Here is a 24,919-nt window from a genome sequence, read left to right as displayed (position 1 = left end):
TGTTCCAGTTCAGGGCTTGTCCTTCAAACCCAGTAGCCTACAGTGATTACACTTGGATGTGAACATGTTCAGTAGCACACACTGCTGGATCCAGAGATGCTGCTGGAATCCTCTCCATGATTATCTTATGTGGCTGGTGTCCTTGTTCTGCAGCTAGGTTCCAAAGAGCCAAGGGAAGTCCCACCAGTTGTCATGGATAGTTACACTGAAAGACTCACAGTACTTATTTCTGTACGAAATCATGTGTTTGGCAGCTGGGCTAAGGGAATATCCCATGGAGTCTTTCTAAGAGCAGCACTGAAGCTAAAGTTGCAGAGCCCTGGCTGGGAGACTGCTGGTGGAAGAAGGCAGTCAATATAATGTTCAAATAATGCTTCTAAATTGTTTTCTCCTCTGCAGCTTCAGCAGATCCTCCTGGGTTATATCCCAAACCCCCAGCTGGAGCTCGTCCTGGTGATGCTTGTTGTGCCCTTCATAGTCAATGTAAGTGGTGCCCCTGCAAGCACTGGGTGGGCTGGTTTGGAAATCAGGGTCCACTCCCAAGGGGAGTATGCACAGGGACTGGCTTGGGGACAGCCTTGAAGGGGCAGGGATGGGATGGATGGGAGAGGAAACAAGTATATCTGTCACTACTGCCCTGCCATGGTCTATGTTCCCAATTTCTGTCCCTCTCTCTAACCTACTGGGTGGCTGATTCTTCACCTCTTTGAATAACGCTGGGGCTTGTTAGCTGAAGGCTCATCTCAGCAGCAAACTACAGGCACAGGGATGCCCCCAAACCCTTTAAGCTCCTTGTGACCTGAGTAACCTGCCAATCCATCCACTTGGCTGGACTTCAGCTTGTGTTACAGCAAGTCGAAGTGTTCGGGTGACACAGAACTTTTGTTCTTCTCGGAAGTAGTTTGGCAAAACCTCTTGAAAGCTCAACTCTTTCATGGTTCCCCTGATTATGGGTAATCACTGATGTTAGACAGTTCCTGCTAAGATGGGAAATGAGAACAAGGTATTAACACTCCCTGGACAGGTAGTGACTCAGACTCTGAGCTCATACCATGAACATTGCAATGGATGCACCATTGAAAAAGTTGGGGTTTCCAGCCTCTCTCCAGCACTCCAGGCTGCATTTCCTGATTTGAAAGCAGATTCTGGTTTTCAAAGAACTGACAAGGGACTGGTGCAGGCAGATGAACCTTGAATGAAGCTTGGTTCATTGGTTATTTTCTGGTGGAAACTTGGCCTATTGTGGTCTGTTTTCCTCTGGGTCTTCAACAACTATGGAATCAGTAGGATTTGTATAAGGGACCTCAGGAATTTGGCTCATCCAACCTCCATGGACCGAATTGATGCAGTGTTAGTTTAGATATGAGGTTGATCAAGGCTAGACATCTGGAGAAACCAAAAGGAGAAGAAGTATCTGTGATTGAAAGACTTTGTATTTTGGTCTTAGCAATCTATTCATGTAACTTCTTTCTCCCCAAGGCCATTATGTTCTGGGTTGTGGACAGCTTGATCATGAGGAAACATAAGCAGAAGGACACCCTAGACATCAATGGATCCATAGAAACTCCTCGGGTTAGGAGGACAGAGGAATCTCAGGTAAGAGCAAGGATGCAAACCTGTGTTTGAGACCAAACTGCAAACTGCTGGGGTGGTCTGTGTGCTTTACAGAGACAGTACAATGTACCATCGTGTTCTCCAGACCTGGGGTGGTGCTTCATGAATGGGGGTGATGACCCTGTGAAGTCAAATGGACTCTTGTCTAACCATCAGCAGTGTCACAGCCCGTGAAGTTTTGCTGAAATATTGCCCTGAATGATGACAGTATCTTGGGGGGGGGAAGGAGCTGACTCTTACACTGACCTGTGTGGGCAGACTGAAACTGGTGTGTATCTCTGCACTGTCACTCTCAACTTCTCCATATTTAGTTGTAATTAATCTTGGCTGAGAAGGGCTTGCTTTCCTCACTGTAATTGATAGCATCCTTTTTTTTTAGAGGACAAGGCCTAGTCAGGAATCCTGTTTTTGTCAGCATCTGGTATTTTTTCAGCCAGATGGTGGTCCATTAGCTGGAGGAAGCTGTATTTTGTGTAGTCTGAGCTTGACACTCCAAAGTTGTGGTGGGGGAGGAAATGCTGCAGTTCCAGCAGACTTTGCTCTTGTTAATGATGTGTGGTTTGGTGGGTAGGTGGTGTCTGCTTCTTACTGACTTTTGGACAGAGACCACTGTATTAGTCCCTGGGATGAATTCCCTTCCTTCCCCTGGCACCCAGACCTGGTTTCAGTGTGTTCTGTGCATGACTCCTGATATCCTGCAGCTCGCTGGCGAGACTTACGGAGATAAGATAATTCCTGGCAATCTCGGACTGGCTCCTGGAGTAGCTTCTGCAGAGGAATTTAGGATGAACAGAAATAGCTCTTGCTCTCTGAGAGCTCTTTCATAAAGAGTACCTCAGCTCTTGTGCTGATGGGTGGGTGGGACAGTTACTGGTGACAATGCAGCACACACAGAGGTAATAATGTTTTCACAGTGTGCTTGGCAGCCTGCACAGCAGCCAGGGCTTCTCTGTCCCAAGGGTGTAGTGGGGAAGTGGCCACTGCTCATGAGGATGCAGTGTCAGAGGAATCCTCCCTCTGGCAGGGAGGGCAGGCAGATGTGAGCAGCTGTTGAGACAAGTGAGTCACTTCTCCTGGCCCTGCCTCCAGATAAACAGTTACAGCCTGGCGAGGTCACTGTTGGTAAAGACCTGCTGTGCTGCCTGGATGTGCTGGTGTGTTCCTGAGGGTTTAAGATCAGTTAAAATCACACCAGCTCAGAAGCAAAGGTAAGGAGGTGACATCTCTAGTTGAGACACCAACATCCTTTCCTGCCTTTCGAACCTAAACTTGCTGCATTTAGTCCCGTTTTAGTGTCTGCTGTGGATATACAGAGGGTGTTGCAATTACTAGTCCTTCATGGAAATGGAGCTGGATCTCTGCCTTGTTCCACTGGGGCGGGGGGCAAGCGTTTTGTGACCTCCAGCTCAGTTTTGGATAACCCGTAGGGGAGATCCTGTTTATTTCCAGAAGCTAGGAAAGACTCTTCTGGCAGCTCAGCCGAGACAGGTTGTTTCAAGTTGACAGAAACAGTTCTGACTTTCTTTCAAAGGCTTTTCTGATCTTCTGAGTACGTGACTACTTTTGTCAGGCAAATTTTTGCTGAGATCTTCAATGTCCAGGTTATTTGTCCATCCCGAAACCCTCTGATCCGTCACTGCAGTGGAGCTGCCAAGGGGACCATTTTTTACCTGAGGCAGTCTGCAGGGATTGCTTCCTCTCTGCTCAGGCATGTTCCTGTGCCTCTGGCCCCACAAATAGTTTGGGCAGAGGAGGAAGTTAGTGAAGAAATACAGCAGTGGGTGACCTGTTTTCCAGCTCTTTCTTGGCACTGGGCCTTGAGGTATAGCCATAGACTCGTGCTTCATGTGTCAGCTTCTTAAGCTGTGAATTAAAGATCATGTTGGCTGGCTGAGCCCTGCACCTGGATTGACTGGAATTTAGGCTTGAAAGCAGAAAATGAGCATTTGCTGGGCTTGTTGCTGCTAATAACCTGTTTCAGTGGGGGAATTTCTCCTCTCCCTGCTGCCCAGTGGAGGAGGAAGGGGGGCTGAGCAGTGTCTGTGTGTGGGGCAGGGCTGGCTGAGGGTCATGTGTCCCACGGTTTATCAGGGTTCATCAGAGCTGTCTCTCAGCAGGCGCCACCAGCTCCCCATCACGCTGCAGGCTTGAATTTCAGCCCTCTGCCTGTCTCACCAATGGAGTGTCATTATTTTCACTCCAACCAGCAGTTTGTGTTTGCAAAAGGAGGGGTGGGGAGATAGGAAGGAGAATGGAAAGTGGGGGCTGAAGTTAACCTGTTAAAAACCCACACTGAGTATTTTCTGTAGGGAGAGCAGGAAAACTCAGCTTTGTCCTTGGCTTGGTTGACCAGATGGGCAGCAGGAAGAAACCCACCAACCAGCAGTCCTGCCTCTGGTGTCACTAACTGATTCTGTGGCTGCAGAGCAGACCAGAGAAGTGGCAGCCTCTGCTGGGCCTTAAGGCTGCTGTGATGAGCCAGAGGGTGGGCTCTTGCTTATAGTAGAGCAAATGCTGAGTTGGTTTTTTTTGCACTGAAACCCTGAAAGGGACAAATTCCCTTCTATGGTTGGAAGAGTTTCATCTTCCTTTCCTTTCTTCCTTCCATGTCAGTCTTAAGCTTTGCATTGTTTCAGACTTGTGCCCTGCCTTGTAAATGTTCATGGAGTCCTTTTGCCTTCTTGTGGGATAGAAAAGTATCTTTCTTGAGTGCCAGTCTGCATCCAGTGCTGTTCAGGCTGAGGAAAAGCATTCATCTGCAAGGCCCTTGTTTCTGCTTTGTATGTGTCCTGCCCTTGACCCAAGTCTCTTTTCCCTTGCCTTTGCAAGTCCCAATAAACTTTAGATCTTATCAGTGATTTCTTTGTTTCCTCAACTCAGGAAAACAAGTCAGTTTTAATAATGTTTTATTTGATCTTTTTTGAGTTTGTTTTTTTTTTTTTCCTTGTTGTTGGTTCTTTTTTTTTTTCCCCAAGGGAGGTGGATGAGTTTCTGTTCCTTTCCTGAAGGCTTACATTTTCAGAGAGCCTTAAAGCAAAAGTCTAATACTTTAAGTCTGGGAGGAAAGCTAATACTAATACATGGGGACCTGCCTTTGGTCAGCATGGAGCTCAGCACCTGTCCTGATTCCCTTCATAGGAGCTGTGACTTCTGGTATTCACTAGACTGCAGATGCTGATAAATGCCAATACAATGCTGCCTGCTTATAAGTATTGAAGAATATTTCAAGAGCAAGTTTGATTTGGCTGTTGCTCAGCTGAGCTGATTTTTAATTAGCTCAAACTCATGGTGAACTCAGGTACCTGATCCTTACAGGGAAGATAAATAAAGGTGGGCATAGAGTTGCCTTTGGAAGGAAACCATCCCACCTGCCAGTCCTGCTGAGTTGTAGCAACTCATCTAAGCTCAGATCCTCTAAGGAGGATGATGGGATGGATGGTCCCTACTCTGGGCATTGGAACAGACTGCCCAGGGAAGTGGTGGAGTCACCATCTCCGTAGGTGTTCAGAAGGCTGGTGGGTGTGGGACTTGGGGATATGGTTTAGTGGTAGACTTGGCAGTGCTGGGTTAATGGTTGGGTCTTTTCCAACCCTAATGGTTCTGTGATTCTACACCAGGCTGGTGGAGCTTTGGGCAAACAGGTTTCCATGGTTAGTGGGGAAGTGGTCCCAGAGCTGCTTTGTTTTACAGCCTGTGCCACAGTTCCTCTCTTCTTCTGCCACTAAGATTGGTTTGGTTATCCAAAAGGATAGAGTACTAAACCAGTAGCATACTGGTATGCAGTACTGAACCAGTGGGCAGCATCTTGTCCTGGCCAGGAGGGCTTGGCAGCATGTGTGGGCAGCCCTGTTTCAGTAGTGTGACCCATGTTTTGGGAGCTGCTGGCTGCCTGGTGTGGGGAGAAATGTGGGAAGTATTTGGGGACTGCTGAGTGAGACAGCAGCACACTGTCCCAGGAGTGGGACACCACAGCCCATTCCCAGCTGTGCCATGGATCCGCTGTGATCCTGACCTGGACACATCTACAGGGGAAGAGCCTCATCCAAGTTGTGCTGAAGACTCCCAAATTGGATTTAGGCTTGAAAATTACATCTAAGGGGATGTCCTGTGACTGTCACAGCGATGAGGTGCCATCTTGTCATGATGCTTTCCCAGGGAATTGTGGAAAGGTTACTGGAGACTGTTGGCTCATGCAGCTTCCTGCAAGTGTATAGTGGGCAGACCTGAAGGGTTCTGAATGCACAACACTCAGTGCCTGCTCCATCTCCATCCATACTTGGCTGCAAAGGGATTTGAGTTTTCCACTGAAACCCACCCAAATCACCAGTTCATTAGGCCCCTCGACCAGCCTGTTGCAGCCTGTCAGTTCAGTGAGCTTATGATGCTGTGTGTGACTAATTACCCAACCATTTTCTCAGGTTCAACAGCACCACAGTATTAATACGATAAACAGGAAATCTTCACGTGAGAGAGATGGAAACTTTCCAGTGTGTGTCTTGAATCAAAAAACAATTCCTTGAGACCAGTGGAGGGGGGGGACAACAAGAGAGCTTAATCCTGTCTACTGCTGTCCTTTGAGTGCCTGACTGTGAGGATAACAACATGGGATGGAGGGGCTGGAGTGTGCGTGAGGGTGGGGAGGAGGAAACCTTCCCCTGCGGCTCTTCTGCTCCTTTGAAGTCACTGACTCACTGGAGTTTTGTGTTTCCTGTTTAGTGGTTTTGTTGCTGTGGTGACTGACCCTGTGGTGCTGCCTGAGTGCTGAGGAGTGGAGGGCACGTGAATTCACAGCTGTGCATGGGGATAGACAGAGATAAGAGTAATTCCCCCATGCTCCTGGTTTTGCCCCAAGGAATATTGGGCTCTGGGACTGGTTGAGCTGTTGGGGATGTTCTGTGTGCGGGCAGAAAGCCCATTTACCATCCCTTGTGCCTTTGAGCTGGAAGGCTGTTCAGTCAGGCACAGTGTTTGAGGAAAGGAGAAAGGGGTAGGATAGGGTTGAGCAAACAGTCTGGTCTGGAGCATGAGTCTGATGAGGAGAAGCTGAAGGAACTGGAGGTGCTGTAGCCTGGAGTAAAGGAGGCCCAGGGGGGCCCTTATTCCTTTCTATAACAACCCTAAAACAGGTTGTATCCAGGTGAGGGTCAGTCTCTTATCCCATGAAACAAGTGATAGGACAAGAAGGAACAGCCTCAAATTGCACCAGAGGAGGTTTAGATTGGATATTAGGGAAAATTTCTTTACTGAAAGGATGGTCAGGCACTGGAACAGGCTGCCCAGGAAAGTGATGGAATCACCATCCCTGGAAGTGTTCAGAAAACGTGTAGATGTGATGCTCAGGGCCTGTACTCAGTGCTGGTGAGGCCACCCCTGGAGTGCTGTGTCCAGCTCTGGGGCCTCAGTTCAGGAAGGATATTGAGGTGCTGGAGTAGGTCCAGAGAAGAGCAACGAGGCTGATGAAGGGACTCAAGCACAAGTCCTATGAGGAGAGGCTGAGGGAGCTGGGGGTGTTTAGCCTGGAGAAGAGGAGGCTCAGGGGAGACCTCATCACTCTCTACAACTCCCTGACAGGAGGTTGTAGCCAGGTGGGGGTTGGTCTCTTCTCCCAGGCAGCAATCAGCAAGACAAGAGGGCATGGTCTTAAGCTCTGCTAGGGGAGGTTTAGGTTAGATATTAGGAAGAAATTCTTTACAGAGAAGGTAATCAGGCATTGGAATGGGCTGCCCTGGGAAGTGGTGGATTCTCTGTCCCTGGAGATTTTTAAGAGACTGGATGTGGCACTTAGTGCCATAGTCTAGTAACCATGGTGGTAGTGGATCAAGGGTAGGACTTGATGATCTCAGAGATCCCTTCCAACCCAGCTGATTCTATGATTCTATGGTTTAGTAGTGGACTCAGCAGTCCTGGGTTAAGGGTTGGACTCAGTCTTGGAGGTCTTTTTCAACCTTGATGATTCAATGATTCTAATCAGTCAAGCCATGAATGTTATCCATGCAAACTGCTGGCTGGTGTTGGGTTTCAGCTCTTCTGCAGTCAGTGCAGCCACTGCCTGAGTAAAATCCAGCCTTTCTCCTCTCCCAGATGATGTGGCTGGAAGATGCCTGCACATGGCTTCATCTGCATCGTGCAGACACTCTGGGCTGGTGGCAGTTAGTTCAAAACAGCCTGTGGTAGCTTCAAGTGTGGAATTGGCTCCTGAGAATGAGGTGCCCCTGGGGGCAAAGGGCAGCCTTCTGGTCCTGCAGCAAACTGAGCTTTCTTACCTGGAGAGGTACCTGTGAGAGGTGTCAGTGCTCTGTTTTGGCTCCCACAGTCCAGACTGGGCCAGGAGCCTCTGTGCCAGGTAGAAATAAGGTGCTACCAGGTTGAGGACATCACTTCTAAGCTTGCTGGCCATGGCTGAAGCTAACCCTATAGCTCTGCTTACTCTTCTGGCTGAGCTCTGGAGATGACAAGCAGCTGGGGGCCTGGGAAAAGGTCTACATGTGGTACAGCTGTTCACAAAATATGTGGCCTTGGTTTTTTACATCTCCACTGAGGCTGTAGCCTGGCCTGAACATCCGTGTCTATGTGTGAGTCCTGTCCCATAGGGAACAGAGCCTTTAACTGCCTGTTCTGCTGTTCAGGAGGGGGTTGGGTCACCACATCATCATGATGTCTGTGCCCAGATCTTTTTGTCTGTTGTTGGAAAGATGGTCTGGATGACCCTGAGACCTTACCCATCTGCCAGAGAGGATTGGATCTGGCAGCAGACCCCTCCAGGGGTGCTTGATCCCTTCAGCAAGCAGCATGGAGAAGATCTGAGAACTTCTGCTCCATCAACATCTGTCTGTTCTCCTTTCTAGGTGTTGCTCTCTCCAGACATGGATTTTGATCAGTCTGAAAGCGACCAGGACACCTCAGGACTCCATGGAACCAACCAGAAGATGAAGCAGCCCAGCTATCAAGTGGTCATCTGACAACACTGGGACAAGGGAGGTGGAGGAAGGAGCAGCACTGTGATCCTTGGGCTGGCCAAGGAAGGGCAGGGTGGGGAATGCTAGTTGATCCCTGTGGATCTGCAGAGATCCTTTTGCCTGCCTCGTCTAGACCTGTCCTGCAGTTGTTTCTGGGATGTTATCCGTGCATCCTGTACAGGCTTGAGCAGTATCTGCTTTCCCTGTGTTCCCCTAATCTGTACACACGCAGGCATGTTGAGATTGGGGTATGAGTATGTACTTTTCCTGGCTGGCCAGCTGGGTGTGACTTCTTTTTGTCAAGGCTAGAGAAAGAAATCAAGATTTTTTGCTTTTTTACAGAAAAAAAAAAAAAAAGACTATTCTCTGCTACCTGAACTGTGACACTTTTTATATGCACAATACTCAAAAGAATTGGTTTGCAATATGTATTTAAATGTCTTGAATTGGGAAGATTGTCTCAGTGGATCTGATTATTTTTTACTGTTTTATAAGGAATACAATAAATATTTGACCTAAAATTGCCTCATAAATGAAATGACTTCATGTGCTCAATATTCTCTGCAAAACCCTAATGCTGTGCAGAGGAGGAAGGGGGGGCTGTTGAAATGTTTCCTGACCAGGGAGGATTATCTTTCTGCAGCAGGGCTGTCCTAGTAAAGCTGCAGATGAAGAGCTGAGCCACAGTGCTTGGTTTCTGTGGATGAGTTGTATGAGCTGCTTCAGTGGAAAGACCTGGTGCATCAACAGACCTGGAGGTGGATCCCAGTTGCCACCTTACAAGTGAGTGTTTACTGAAAGTTGGCTCCTTTTTACCTGGTGTAAAATAAACATATGAAATCTCTGCAGATTCAAACTGGATGTGCACTGTTAACTGAAGCCCCATTAGCCAGCCTTGATTTTCTGGAGGTAAGGGAATGGCCTTGGATAGGACTGCTGCAGGAGAAGACCCTGGGTCATCCCAGGTCGGGCACTTTTTGTTTCAAGTGTGAAGTGCACGGCTTTGCCCTTCCTCTCCTGTTAATGTACTGTATTTGTCTGTAAACACAAAAATGCAAAACACTTTGCAGCTGTCCTGGGGAGGGAGTGAGCACAGAGCAGCTGCATAAGCCACCCCCAGGCTGGGTGCAGATACACAGCTGTGATGAGACCCACACAGAGTCCGAAGGGTGGATATTCCTCGGAGCAGGGCCTGACCCAGGATCCACTGAACTGAACTGGTATCCCTAGTTGAGCCATAGACAGCTTTGCTTATTGCAAGGCAGTCCCCATAAGGGATGGGTGGGATTGATCTTTTATTTTCTCTTCTTCCTTTGCATTTGCCCAAGAAAACACTCCTTATTAAGGAGTAGAAATTAAAGGATTTGGGTTTTCTAACTTAGACAGATTTAGACTTTTAAAGGCTGAGCTCAAGCATGTGAAGATATTTGGTGGGGATTTTTTGGGGTTTGGTTTGTTGGGTTTTTTTCCTTAACTTCAAAGTAGTTTAGAAGCCTTAGATGCAAATCAAAGCCTTGCATGCCCTTCAGTGAACTAGACACGCTTGGCTACACTTGCAGCTGTGCAGCTTTATACTGTTTTTCTGGAAATTAAGTTCTTTTTGTTTTTCTTTCTTAATGAAGGGTCAAAATCCTACTTTTGCTGGCACATCAAAAGGTTTTTGGAACACATGGCACACAGCCCTCTGAATAGATCATTTATATTGCTTAGTGAAATTGGTTTCACAGTGCAACTTCTGCTTGTCTGGGGAGTTCTGCACTGCTAAGGGCTGGAGTAAGTCCTGTGCTGTGTCAAGTCTTGACTGGAAATAGATTAAAACAGCTTCCCTATTTGAAAGTTGCTCTGTTTTGAGGTGTACTGGTATTTGGGGATTTGTTCTTGCTATAGGGCTGCACAGTGCAATGCTGCAGCACATGGAGAGTGCAGATATGGCCACAGCCAAGTCCTTGTCCTAAAATAGAGGTGAGTGACATGATCTTCATCTTAGTTCAGGCTGCCTGAGAAAGTTCACAGTAGGCAATAGCAAGGAAGATGGGAAAGGTGGTCCCTCTCAAGCATTGTGTAGTCACTGCTGTTTCAGCAACCCTAAGTTCAGGAGTCCTGTTCCCTTCTCTGAAATGATGGTGTGCAGTTGTTTCCATTGCACTGCAAAGTGGTTGCTCAGCCTCATTCCTGAGCTGTCTGAGCAATGTGCAATCTGTGGCTGTGTCACTGCAAAACCAAGTGCTCTGTGACACTGTTGGAGATGAGAACAAATGCATGTCTGTATGTGCATCAGGAGCACAAACTGTTTTCCCATGTCCTAGGCTACTGTATTTAAAGGCTGGATCAGTCTGTGTGGTTAAATTCTTATTTTACTTCACCCAACACACTTGTTGCTTTCTGCCAAGTATATGGAGGCTGAAAAACATCATTGACCTCTAATTTTCCATTGAAATTACTTTGGCTCCCAACCTATTGTGAGTGATTCTTTCAGCCGTCTGGAAACACGAGCTTGTCCAGCAGCATAAAACATACATAACCTCAGCTTCAGAATTCTTTTGTCTTTGCCAAATGAAAGCGTCACTGCAGCATTCACTGTAAAATATTTATTGTGAAATGGATAACTGGAGCCTTAATTAGAACTTGAGTATATTGCTCCAGGTGCTTCATATTGCTGAGAAGTTGGACTTGATCATTGTTATCTTCAGACCCTGAAAGAAATATGTTTCCTTGGCAGGAGGAGGAGGAGAAGGAGTAAAGATGCACATGAATCATTAAGTGTGTGTGTATATATATATTATATACATATCTATATACAGGAGAGGAGAGCCCAAGCCAACTGCTCCCCTTAGCAATACGACTAAACAGCAAAATGTGGGAGGAGAGGAAAGATTTCAAAGAAATCTCTTTTCAGTAAGGACAGTATGAAGACACCTGCTGAACCCTGGACTGTATAGAAATTCATTGCCACTATCCTGTTCTCCCCTGCCAGTGGAATGGGAGGTTGTTTGGATATGGGCTGTAGGTGATCTTCCTGCTGTCTTCTTGGGTGGAAAAGTCAACTTCACAGATGTTCTTTCTCATCTCATTTCTGGCCCATGAGCCCACTGCAGAGCATTAAACATCTTCCATTATTCCACACTCAGGACTGCGCTGAAGGTCTTGCCTTCCGTTCTCCCTTGCAGGAGAGCTATTTCTCAAAATAGCAGGGCCCAAAGCAGTAGTTTTTTTCCTTTATGTTTTGTTCCAAAGTACGAGCCTTGGCATGAGTTTTGTACTGTAAGGATCTTCCAGAGTGCAATTAAATCTTGCTGGTTGCTTTTGGCTGTTTCCCTCTTCCAGGCAGGACATGGTGTGAATAAGAAACCATGCTTGCCACCTGCTCTGCTGCCACGGTCTAGTAGCACTAACTAGTTGCTCAAGCAACTGGAAAATCACCACCCCACCCCCAGCAGCTGGATCTCCTACAGCAACACTATGGTTTAATTGTTAAATATGCAAAAAATCAGTCAAGATTGAATCTATTTCTGCAGGTCTCTGGCAACTCTGTTTTCTCCTAACACATGGATCTAATTTAATTTCTGGAGATGCTTCTACACCCTCCCTCCTTCCTTTTAGTTCTGGAAAGGCAGAGCATACATAAGCTCAGTTTGGCCTTGCCATGTAAATGTCTTTGTGGTTGTCAAGTCCTCTTTGGACAAGTTCTCTACTAGAATGCCCCTGTGACTGATCTATAGCATTGCTCAGGGATGCCTCACTTTAAAGTAGACCACAACCTTGCAGTTTGGGTCTGGAGATTTCTTTGCAGAGCAGCACCACCTGCAGTGGGGGTGGCTGGCAGACCCTTCTGTAACCTCCTGCTGCCAAATTCCTGCTGCGTGCAAATTCCTGCAGCGCAAGGGAGGAGAAAGGAGCCAGGGATGAAATTTTTTTTTACAATTTGGAATAAATAAAGACTTCCTCCCTGATTAGAAAAGCAGCTAGAAACATCTAGTCTAAATTGAAGAGGTTGCTTTGTAGGCTCATAAGCTGTTTTGGGTTCTGGTTCATCATCCCTTGGAGAATTTAAATCTTTGCTAAACAGAAGTGATGAGATGCTCAAGGACGTGGCAGGTCTGTTGGAAGCTCATGGTGGAACTTTGTTTCTCTCTGAGGGAGTCAAGACTCAAGAAATCACTAATCCTGCAATGATATTTAAACTGAATTACATTGAATTACGTTGAATTAGCTGCTCCATGGAATGGGAGCCTGTTGCTGCTGAAGACTGGAGGTGCTTTTTAAGCACTCAGGCTGTGCCCTGAGACAGCCATAAACCACATGAAGGTTTTCACCACTGTTTTAGGAGTCTGTAGTGGTTCAGGGAAACTTATGCTCAGTGATAAATCCAGACCTCCTCCCCATAACCAGGAAAGCAATACCCTCCTGTGGCCTGTTGATTTAAGGCTTTGGTTTTGTTACCTGTTTGATGCTAGGGAGTCACTGCAGATGAATATCCACCCACCTCTTCTCTCTCTCTCTTCTTTCCCCATGGACCAAGGTTGGAGAAGGTGCTCCAATTCACTTCTGTGCAAAGCATATCACCTCAATAGGCACTGTGCTGTATGACCTCTGCCTCTCATGGGGTGACTCACCAGCCTCTTGGGTGAATTGCACAGATCCCTGCATGGGTTTACTCAAAGGTCAGCAGCTCTCTGCTCTGTCCAATATGAGTGCTGGCCCATTTCTCCCTCCCTTCCCACTGGGAGATCACCAGTCATGCCTTTAACCATGTCCTCAACCCTCCCCCCCAACCTCCTTGTTCTTCAGGAATTTGATGAACAGTGTTCATCTAGCATGAAAAAGAGACAGCTGATTTCCAAAGGCAAAGTCCTTAGTTTCTTTGGCACCAAATAGTAAAGAAATATTCATTAAGTGGCCTAGTAGAGGCATCAGAAGGGACCTGCTGTCACACATCCTGCTGCAATGCATTGTTAGGACTGGTCTTAAAGGCTGTTAGTTGTCCCAAAGCTGGTCCCTGTGTCGAAAGGGTGAGAAGCCAAATAGTCCTTATAGCTCCCATCAATCAGTTTGTCCGCATTGTTTTTGGCAAACCAGCATTCAACCTCCTGCTGGCCATTGTAGATCCTCCTCTGCTTCCACACCACAGGAATGAGCCGTCCCTTCACCTTCAGGGTATTTGTAGGGTTTGGCTTTAACGCTTCAGTGTTATTCTGACCAACCTGCTGATGACTTGCGTTTAGAGATTCCTGAAGAAGTTTAACTTCATGGTTCAAGAACTGACCTGCAAGGCAAGATAAAATAAGAGTCCATGACTGGCTGATTTGTGCCTGTTGTGGTTTGGTGATTTGTTTTTTCAGTAGGCTGTGTTTGAGGATTCTCAGCAAATGGGGTTCTAAAGGGCTTCTCCGCAACAGCAGGATGAATCTAGGTCCTGTGATTCTTTTCTAAATCCCACAAGTGTAGAGGTTAGAATAAAACCCTTTTTTTTTCACTGGTACATTGCCTGAGCTAAAGAGCTTTTTTAGCTGCTAGTAGTAAGTGCCCTTCTGTGGGACATGGTTGCTAGAGGTTAATAACCCATGATGTGCCCATCAGCAAGCAGGAATATCTAGGCTTGAAGCTCCAGCTTCTCTTCCCTTGCCTTCTTGGCAAGAGTGTGGACTTAGAGGTTTGTGCATGAAAGTGGCCTGAATCCAAAACCTCACTCCTGAGGGATCATCTCCCGCTTAACCTGGGGGGACCTGAGAGGCACAGAAACTGTGGCATCAGTCTTGGAGTTCTGTGCCTGTACATGACCATAAATATCAACACATCTTGTTGGCTGAAAGAACCCAACCATCTGGTCATTCTCTGAGCCTACCTAAAGCCTAGTTCCTTCAAAATGTAGGGATGGCTCTTGTTTCCCTTACGTTTGAAAGAAAGGAGCCACAAGAAGTTGTTCTGGAATATTTGGTTTCTATCTCTGTATTGGAAGCATGTGTGTTCTAAGAGTAGCTGTATCAAACAATCATAAAAAGAGTAGAAAAGTGAAAACCAGGCACAGCCATATAGTTGAGATAGTGGGAGATAGATCATACAGGAAAAGATGGGGAGAAGAGCTGGGGATACTAAAATAGAGAAGCTGTTTGAGAGTGGATGTAAAAGTCTCACCTGGGAACTTAATCCCCACCTTGTTCACCTTGTTCCTTACCCTCTGTCTCTCTTTGGAAGGACCGTTTTTGTCTGGTTTACAGCTCTGAACCTGAGAACCTGTTACCTACCCAGTAGCCCGTGGGAGTCAGAAGAGAGGCCTTTGCTGTTGGAGATGTAGAACCCCAGGTGGTTCCTCTGATACGGGGCCGGCTTCTTGTAGCGGTGGATGAGGATGACGAAGCTGATGGTGTCTCGTATCGTCACGGTGACGTTGGAGTTGGCAGAGATGGACACCTCGAGGCTCCTGCTTCTCACAACAGCACTCCGACCACAGGACAGGACGAGCCTTTCCCCGTCATCCAGGATGATCCTTCTGGGTGTGATCTCCAGGTAGGATCTCTCTGGCTTGTTGCTGAGGATGGTGATGGTGCTGAAGTAAGTCCGATGCTTCTTGTGGCCATTGGGTGGTGCAGGAGCTCCAATCAGTTGCCCGTTCACGGTGACACCTTGCAGGAAAACAATCAATAAATGAAAGCTGGAACCAAAATAGGTCTGATATCTCAAAACAAAAGCCCTGAGACCAAGAACATGCAGATTCACCACCTCGTGCTCAGTTATTTCACTTACCAGTATTCAGAAGAGCATAACCAGTCTGTTATAAAATTATTACCACATACAGAGCACATTAATTTACCCAAGCTCAGAAATACTGGCCTTCCCTGGAAACAGGTGCCCCTGGGCCCATTAATCCTAACACAGTGTACACAGTGCTACCAGAAGAACCACTCTTGAGTGATCCAAGGTGCAGATGCCACAGAGTCAAATAAAGCCTTGATGTCCACAGGAAGATTCCCAACCATGATTTTTTTGATTTGCTGTCCATCAGATAGTGTCTCACTTCCCACAGGCCTCTGAACAGCTACTGGACAGTAACAATAAAGGAGGAGGCTTGTTGCTAACCCAAGCCAGACCCAACCCATCAACACTGAGATATCTCCACATCCCCTCATTGCTGGTGGGATCTCTCATTTCTATCTTTAAAGACTCAACTTGCAAGTGCTACAGAGTCTGTTTTCCTCAAGCTCATTCTGCATTTGAGCCACAGAAGCATTCAAGCAGTAGCATAAACAATCTGTGAAAGAAGATGAAGGGAAACATTGCCAAGAACTGGATCTTGCTCACTAAGGCAGGCCTGGACACAGAAATATGGAGGTTAGACCATTGCCACACAGAACAGAATTCTTATAACTTTGTTGTGGTGTTTTGTAAAACCAGTCTGTGAATTGTCTCTGGTTTTGACACTCCTTTCTCCCACTGTTGCCCTGCTCAGGACATAATCTGATTATTAGCTGCCCTGCTTAGAATTCCAGATCGGATCAGACCACAATTTGGGCCCCTGAGGATCAGACTGGCTTGGGCAAAGCAGATCCTGAATCATGTGGGTTTTCTTGAGGCTGTCATGACTCAGTAACCAGTTTGGTCATTTCTTTACTGAAGCAGCCTCGGTGCTTGATGAGCCTGTTTAGGTACTTTGCTATATCCTACACCAAGCAGTACTGTAAAGAGCAAACTTTCAATAACAGAGCAATTTTGGTGAATCCAAGTCTTTTATTTGCGTGTTGTGACTTTGTAACTAGAGGACCGATGAAGTTGCACCAAAGACACTTTTCCTGATCTCCTGTCCCTTTCTTGCCCGTGAAGCACCTTGGTGCTTAGTCTTACTGCTGGAGAGCTGGCCTTGCACTTCAGTTTTCCCCCACAAGCAACTGCTGGACTTGGCTGCTCACCAGATTCCTTATGATCAGAGACCAGCCGGAGAATGTCCCCTGGTTCTCCATCAATATTGAAGCAGACAGAGAACTTGCTGGAGGGAAAGTCAATGACAAAGTGAGGGTCTCCATCCGCTGAGAAAGACATGGAAAAAATGTGAGAGGCTTACACAGAACTGCAACATCCAAGATCGTAACAAGACTGCTTTTTCAAGTGTGTTTGTCCCTGTTTTTTTCCAAGACCTCCTGGTTTGTTGTTTTTAGAGGGTCAGATGGAGTTTGCCAGGAAATGCCAAGTTTCGCTTTGTTGTTCCCAAAGATTGTTTTGTTTTGTTTCTCACAGAAGAGGTTGGTTTTTAAATGAAAACTCAAACCCCAAAACAATCTGGATGAAAATCAGCATACTTTCTTCCTGGAATATAATTTCAGTGATTTATGGGAGTTATCATGCAGGTGTTTTAAACTCCTCTTTATTTTCTTGGCAGGCTACATCCCTCACAGCATGAAAATTTTCTAACCAAAGACTGATGGGTGTACCTCACACTGAACCCTCCCAGCCCTCAATAAAAGATTAGAGCAGTCAACAGCAGATATTGATCCCACAATCATAATTTTTCAACAATCCTTCACCCCTCATCAACTACCATATAGGTGTCATTAATAAAGCAAGACAAAAAGCTTATTTTTTAAACTAAATTTGACCTTATCAAGTGAAATTCAAGTAAAAATTCTTGATCTGGACTTCTTCTTCAATGTTTAATGTATGAAAAGAATGTAAAGTAGAGGTGCAGAACCAAGAGGAAAATAATAATATACTATAGGATATTCTTTTTTTTCCCCCTTCAGCAACATTTTTTATGTCTCAGCAACATTACTTTATAAAATGTTTTTGACTAGATCTAGTACAAAGGGAATGTGTTTCCTGTTCTCCCCTAATTTACAGAAGTCTCAGACATGAGGATCAACTGTTGGAGATCATCTGCCTTGCAATGTTTGCTCACTCTGTATTTTGGTTTTGTTTTCATTTTCCTCCCTACCCTGTTGGTCTAGCAAACAGGATTTTGGCTGTTCCTTGGGATGGTTATACTACAGTGACATGCATCTGAGGTTTCCATAAGTCAACCACTACTATTTTGCACTATTAAAGGCATAGAAACAAGCACTGACCTGAAGTTTTGGAAATTTTAATTCTTTGTTTATCTTGTACTTGTTTATCTTGCTCTCTGCGTATACCTAGAAGTGGGGGAAGGAAGGCTGTTATGACTATTTTTTCAGCAGCAGAAAGAGTCATAGTATAAAAGTGTTTTCAAAATATTAAATCAGGGACATTATGGGGCATTTAAGCTTCATTTAGAACACCAATTTTTCTTCAATTGTTTCTAGAGCAGCAAGTGCTTCAAGGGGGTGAGTCAGGTGCCTAAAAGGTTTACTTAAGTTTACCCAGCTCACAATTAGTAAAATTGATATGAAAACCTCAGCTTTACCCCTCAGTTCATTGGTGGGGATCATCCCTGTGCCAAAGTCAGCCATGAGACATCGCCTATGCAAAAAGATTTCTTACCAGCACAAGGGTATTTTTCTCTCGTACCTGGTGGTGCTCTGTGTCCCTGCAAGCTCTGCAGCTTCTCCCCGATTCCATCAGTAGAAGGCCTGATAAACTCCTCCTGAGGTGGTTCTGAATGGAGCCCGGCCTCTCTCATCTTCAGCACGGTGAAGGGAGTAACAAAATTGTAAGCCAGGGCCATGGATTTGGCTTTCTCCATCAAATGGTCTTTTTCCTGACTGTCATCACTCTTCAACCGGGAGTTAAGCAATTCCTTGATGGTGAGGTAACTCCACGCCCTCTCGATGTAATTTTTGTCACCCTTGCCGTCTTCCAGGCCGGGGACACCTCTGATGTCATTCCTGCTCGGCAGGTCAATGGCCACATCTGTTTTGAGGAGGATGTACTTCTTGGAGTTGCTGGCAGTCACCTCCACGTGGAGCTTGTCTGAGGTGCGGTTGATGAGTTTGCCGGCGATTATAATCTCAGAGCCATTGAAGTAGTTGGGGAAGAAGTTCTGGGTGACCTGCTCCACATCATCTTCAGGGTAATCAACACGGATGTCAGAGAGGAGAGGTGTTCCTATTTCGTCATAGAACCTTAAACCAAGACACATTTCTCACTGTCAGTACCATTCATCCAAGTGTATAAACACACTCCTGTACATGGCCAAGGATGCAGTCAGGTTATCTACTATGGCTCCTAAGACACTCAGGGGCAGTTAGAGCTACCAGACATCAAATTTAACTATCACATCCACTGTAACTGGGCCCAGAGAAACAGGGGAGTCTCCACCCTTAGAGATTTTCAAAAATCTTTGTCTGAGTGGACAGAGACCTGAGAAACCTCACCTAAATTTGAAGTTAGCTCTTCTCTGAGCAGGAGGTTGGATTACAGGATATCCAGAGGTTCCTTTCAAATAAAATTATTCTCCGCCTCATTTTAGTTTTCAGTGTTCCTTAGGCATCTAAACAAAATCTCCTAAGTATGCTCAGAAGGATCTCAGCATGGCCTGGCAGTCACTTCCCTTCCACTATGATTCCAGGTCTCTACAGAGGTATTTGTGACCACTTCAGTTTGCTTAAGAAGACTTGTCCATTGAAAGTAACTTCTTGCCTCATGAGGCTCACAGAAAGCACCCCAGTTATTAAAAAATGCACTTTGAAGAGATGCTGTTACCCACAATTTTTTAGTGATATTATGTTTGGTATGCCAGAGCCAGAAACTGTAAGACCAAAATGTTAAGTCCCCCAAAGCTGGAGAGACTCTAAAGCTTCTGTATCTCTGGAAGACCCCACTAATGCCATATTTTCCATTTAAGCACCAGACTGCTCATCTCTTGGCAAGTCATTTGAGTTTAATTTGGTAAATAAACAAAGAATTGGCCTCGGCCCTTTTTTTAGTTCAAGCTGCATTTATTTTACACATCTGGTTAAACAGATTGTCTGGAAGCTAAAGTCACACTTTGTGCTTTATTCTCTCTCCAAGGGAACCCAGAGCCTGAATTGCTTGACTTTGTTTTAAAGTCTGCCTGAGAACTCGGTGTCTTTCATGCAGAGACATCACCAGATTTAAAAACACAAGTGAATTAAACCTGAGAACTCTCTGAGAAGTATCTTCCGGGTTGTAACAAATGGTGGAGAGATACAACCTGTCTCACAGTAAAATTCAAGGAAGTATCTGTATAAAAATACAATTCACTGGCCAAAAAAATCAGAAATTACATTGGTCCCCATGGAGCTTTTCCCTCCAACAGAGGTTTGAATTGGCCTCCAGCAGTGACTGTGCTTTTCTGTATAAATTTGGCACCTGATGCCAAATGGCTCTGCCATCACTGAGCTTAATAAACAGTGAGCTGTTTATCAGATAGAAGTGTTTGAACAAGTACCTTCTATGCCGGGTTACCGCAGCCCAGTCAATCAGAAACTCCTTTATTTGACAGGGAATGCCACTTGCTATCCAAAATACATGTTCTGAGGAGGAAATCACATGGGTGGAGTGGCAGATGGATCTACAGAATTTGGTTTAAAACAAACCCTTGTCCACACATAACCACCAGAGAAAGCAAAGCTCTAGTGGAAGCTGTGTAGTCTCATTGCTCCAGATGAATTAGGCACAAGATAGGACAGAGGTCTCTGCTCTGTGTCTGGGTTTGGTTTCTGAAGTTCAAAACACTAACAGTTTGGGAGTGAAAGCCAAACATTTTTGTTTGGAAATGCTGACACACTGCCTGACGTTTTAGTCAGAGCTGTGGTTCAGGTATCTTTCTCCTGTTCCTCACAGGGGTCTCCCCTTGGACTACAGCTCCCTGATCACAGAAGAGGAGCACAATCTCTGGTCCTGCTGGATAATGAGGATTACAGGAAACTTACAAGGAGTTGGGTCATAAAGAATGAGGGAATTAAGTGACTTTATGATCATCCCAGGTATGACCTTTATGTGTTGTTCAAAACTGAATATTTTGGAGTTTGGGTAAAAGGTTATAATTTTCAAATAATAAAGAAATAATTTTCTGCCCCAAGTTGGGATCTTCATTCCTCATCCACATCATGCTGTTTATTTTGTCAATTTGAAGTGAGCAATGCAACCTTTCCTCCAACCATCTACCTGTGGAGAATTGGCCCTCATGCCTCTTGTCTCTCCAGGTTTACATTCCCAAAACAATGGCCTGAATTAAGGAAACAAATGCCTTGTTCTCAGGGGCTGGGAAGCTTCAGTAAAACTGAGGGGATGTGCTAGGAAGGAGACAATTTCTCGGTAGGCATCCTCAGTATCTGAGCATAATCAGCCTCTCCCTAACAGAGCTGAGCCTGAGGGAAACTCTCATTTCTTGCTATGCCTCCTAAGGGGATTTTCCATCCCAAAACCCTTGCCAGAGGACCCAATGCAGACATAAGCTCAGAGAGAGCACAACAAACCCTTTGAGGTGGCTGGCTGCATCCTCATCCTCCTGGAAATGCCTCGTCATTCCGCAGTTCTCCAGAGCCATCCTCTCCAGCAGCTTGTGGTCCACGTCGTTGCCAATGCCGATGGTGAAAAGGCAGAATTTATCACGGACGGCGTCCTTGGTGTTGCTGAGGATTTTGGATGACTGTGTTTCCCCAACAGTTGGCCTCCCATCCGTGAGGAAGATGATCAGAGAGACGCTCCTGGCATCGATGTCGTTCTGAGCAATGTAGTCATTGAGCAGCTTTGCACCAGTCTGGAGAGCTCCATTAATGTTAGTCCCTAGGAAGGCACCAAAATTATTAGGTCATTTCTCCTTCTAAGAGTGGTGAGAATAATTTCCCTAAGCTCCCTTTATTGTGGTGACAGCATCTCTGTACATCAGGATGTTTCTCTTCTCCACATGAGGTTGCACTACCCCTTTAATTCGGCTCAGCTCTGTTACTCAGCATCAGTTTGGAACAGCTGTTCATGGTCTTATGAATTGAAATATGAATTTCAGTTCATCATGTGAAATCACTGTATCCTTGAATGCTCAATGTACAGAAACCAGCCATGGTAAACAGAGTCACAGCACATCCCATGCCTGGCTGGTACAAACAAATATGGTTAAACTTAATTATGGGATTCTCCCAGATGACATCTGAACTAGGAAAACAAGTTCTTCTTGCTTTGTCTGAAGGGCACAATATTTGGAGACAGGGAAAACGCCCTCAAACAGGAAAACGAGTGGTTGGGTTTGTTCTTCGCACCCCAGGGGATACAAAGTTTAAAGGGAAGAGAAATGGCTTGGTTAGCTGAGGAGTGTGTTTGCACAAAACAACTGGCTAGCGAAGAATAGAGCTGCCTGAAGTGGGGAGGGAGGGACAAAACAGAAAGTAAATGAGGAAACAGATGTATATTAGAAGAATAGCCATGCAAATGATCCAAGCCTACTGTGTATTCAAAAAAAAAGCAAGAAAAATGAGTACAGTATCCCTTTCCTCCATGTATTTCTTGTGAGAGTCAATTGGTTGTGGGAGCTTTGCAGGTGAAATGGATTAAAAGCCAAACAACGGACTCCTGGGAGTCAAGAAGGGGAGATCTAGAAAGGTTATTAGCAAGGCTATGCCAGCAGGTCTGACCATGCAAGACATACCTGGAAACTTAGTGTGCACAGCCCCAGTGACTGCAGAAACGGGAAAGGGGCAACAACTTCTGAGAAGTCCTCCAAATCCTGACTGCGTCTTTTGCAAAATGGTTTTGAAGCAAAAACCTGCACCTGAGTATCCTAACACTCGCTCAGTCCCCATCCAGATCCAAAATTTCAGAAAGAATTTTTTCCCCAAACCAAAACCATTCCATGTAGCAGAGTGTGTCATTTCAAACTCAGTCATATCACAGAGCTATCAAGCACTGAAAACTGCCTTTTGCCACATGATCAGGTATTTAGCAGCAGTATGTCCCCCCCCCCAATTTCTCTGGTGTATGAGTACACAAGAGTGTAACCACACCACCTTCAGTGTGAGTGTGATCTGTGAGCTCAAGTGTGTTCATGTTCACTGGGAAATACCTGAGCAACAGCACCTTTATAGGGAAAATGCAGAGTTAGCCAAAACTAAAGTACCACTAGCCTGTGGTGGAGAATCACTGCACGTTCCTGTTGAACCAGAGTTAATCATTTCCCTTTACTTTTGTTCTCTGGCAGGTTCGTGGGCAAACTCAGCTGGTTCCTGCACAGCTCTTTTGGCACTTCAGGAGTAAAAGGCTTTGTTCTCTGAGTTTAGTCCCACTCTTGGTAATTGTTTAACTGGGCAGGTCCCTCAACCGCTTCCTAAACTCTTCCTCTCACAACACAAACAGCACGGCCAACCATCCTGTTTGCCATGTTTTTCCATCAGAGGTTTTCCTTTGCTAGGAGTGGTCACTGCTCAGGGTCAGCCATCAGAAGGCCCTGCCTGACCTCCAGCCAGGTGGGACTGCTGGCACGGGGGAGGGTTGTTTGATTACAAACCTCATTATAGTTTTTTTATGCTACTGTCCATAGCCTTGCAGGAGACCTCGGAATCAAATTAAAAATCATGCCTGCACTCTGCCACTGTTCTGGGGTCTCCTCCTGTTCCCTCATGGCAACAAGACACAAGTAAAATGGGACAAGAAATTCTTAAACATCACTTTGGCTGCTCCTTGGTAGAGACAAGAGGACAGTACTAGGTGAGACACTAAGTTTTGCAGAAGGCAATTCCACAGTCCCTGCTGGGTACTCTGCCCCTGGAGTTTCCAGCCCAGACAAAACCTTGTGCCTGATTTTACACAGGCTTTCAGAAACTGCACAAGTACTGGCCCTGTGTATCCTTCACCAGGATATGGGGTTTTTTTCCTGTGTCCTCAAGAGATAACCTTGGAAGCCTTCCCAATTCAAGGGTCTCATCAGATAAAAAAGAGAATGGAGTCCACTTGGCTTTAATAAGTATATAGAATCATAGAATAAATTGGGTTGGAAGGTCATTTAGTCCCACACCCCTGCAGTGGCAAGATCTGAGGAAACCTTCCCACCACGTGCATTAATAAAGAGCACATAACCTCTGTCACATAACCCTGAGTGGAGGTGCAGAAGGGACTCCCTTGTTCTATGACCTAAATCCCAATGTCTGTTTATTACTCCATGCTACAGGACCACATTGACCACTCTCCGTTCTCTTGTAGTTAATTGGATAACAACATTAATTCTGTTCATATCTGGATCTTACCTCCAGTAGGTGACATGTTATGAATGTACTTTTTGGCATCTCTGATGTTGTTTGGAGTAACTGGCACCAGCCGGTCCTGCTGCCAAACCTTTATCCGGTTGGAAAAGCCAATGATGTTGAAGTGGTCTTCAGGCCTTAGGTCCTGGAGGATTGTGAAGAGAGCTTCTTTGGTCTAGAAAGAGAAAGAAAAGAGACCAGTAGACACAACTGTCAGTGTTTTAGTGGAATTGAAGAATTGAATTTTAAGAATGTTTACTGAATTTTAAGAATTGAATTTTAAGATGTTTACTGAACTTACAGATATTTCTACGCTGCCAGTTGAATGGCGAAGGAAACTGGGATGTCCTTCCCTGTCTCAAGACCTGTGGTGCCAGATGCTAGGCCAATATGAGATGAAAGAACAACACTTGCCCAAAAGGTCTTGCAAAGCTGTGAGGCACATCTAGACCTAACTAAGCTTTAAAATCACGCACAACAATTAGGATAAAAGCTCCCAGAGACTGGGAGAACCACATTCTGTATTAAGGGATAGTGACTAATAATGTCTAATAACAAAAACTCCTTAGAGCTTGTCTAAAGCCCTCTAGACTTGCAGTAAGCTGCAAGTGGCATATAGTTAAAACAGGTTGCTTATAAGTTGAAATATCTCTAAATATGTCAAGGATGCACATGCTCTGTTCATAATTAGGGTACTGATTGCTATATATGTACTCTAATGAATAGTTTCAGCAAGTAATAAATGCTTAAGGTAATATATTCAGATGAATTAGATAGAAAAAGAAGCCCTGACTAGGCATTGCAGATTCTACCTAAGCCAAGAGGAAAAATGCAGAGTTGTCCAGTGTCCCCAGTGTAACCAGCTTTGATTCAGCAGCCATGCAGCTGTGTTCACATGGAGACAGACCTCAGCTTAGTAAGACTGAGAGAAGATACCCAAAAGCAGCCTCTGTCCATGCAAACATACCCTATATTTGGATGCAAAACACATGGGAGGAATATGAGGCAATATCTGTAAGTAGAGGGATCAGCAGATTCTCGGCTCAGCCCCTTCTTGGCCACCATTAAGCCTTTTGAATTCCAAGGAAAGCTCTGCAGGAAATAATATGGTGGGCTCACCAGCATTTAAAGTTTTCTCTCATGCCTGTCAGGAAAATATGTGAAGGGCTTGTCCAGAAAAAATAGAAAACTAATCAGCAGTGCTGGAAATTAGATATTTCTAGGCCTGATGTTTCTATGTAAAGACAGTTT

General features: G+C 45.5%; 2 protein-coding genes across 2 annotated transcripts in view; one reads left to right on the top strand and one right to left on the bottom strand.

The window, feature by feature from the left end:
• LOC135415045 (store-operated calcium entry regulator STIMATE-like) overlaps positions 1-9,091 on the top strand; it is a 33,727-nt gene extending 24,636 nt beyond the window's left edge. Inside the window, exons 6-8 of the mRNA XM_064656550.1 lie at positions 400-483; positions 1,480-1,596; positions 8,460-9,091. Of these exons, the coding sequence (XP_064512620.1) occupies positions 400-483; positions 1,480-1,596; positions 8,460-8,573 (315 nt within the window). The 3' untranslated portion in view covers positions 8,574-9,091. The remainder of the gene's footprint in view (positions 1-399; positions 484-1,479; positions 1,597-8,459) is intronic.
• Positions 9,092-11,143: 2,052 nt separating this feature from the next.
• Positions 11,144-24,919, bottom strand: part of ITIH5 (inter-alpha-trypsin inhibitor heavy chain 5) — a 45,685-nt gene continuing 31,909 nt past the window's right edge. Inside the window, exons 8-14 of the mRNA XM_064656548.1 lie at positions 23,672-23,843; positions 20,915-21,224; positions 18,042-18,595; positions 17,621-17,686; positions 16,472-16,588; positions 14,813-15,190; positions 11,144-13,833 (exon numbers count right to left, since the gene is read on the bottom strand). Of these exons, the coding sequence (XP_064512618.1) occupies positions 13,535-13,833; positions 14,813-15,190; positions 16,472-16,588; positions 17,621-17,686; positions 18,042-18,595; positions 20,915-21,224; positions 23,672-23,843 (1,896 nt within the window). The 3' untranslated portion in view covers positions 11,144-13,534. The remainder of the gene's footprint in view (positions 13,834-14,812; positions 15,191-16,471; positions 16,589-17,620; positions 17,687-18,041; positions 18,596-20,914; positions 21,225-23,671; positions 23,844-24,919) is intronic.

This window comes from Pseudopipra pipra, chromosome 5, assembly GCF_036250125.1.
Source record: "Pseudopipra pipra isolate bDixPip1 chromosome 5, bDixPip1.hap1, whole genome shotgun sequence".
Classification (NCBI taxonomy): Eukaryota; Metazoa; Chordata; class Aves; order Passeriformes; family Pipridae; genus Pseudopipra; species Pseudopipra pipra.
This window is presented reverse-complemented; position numbering and strand designations above follow the sequence as displayed.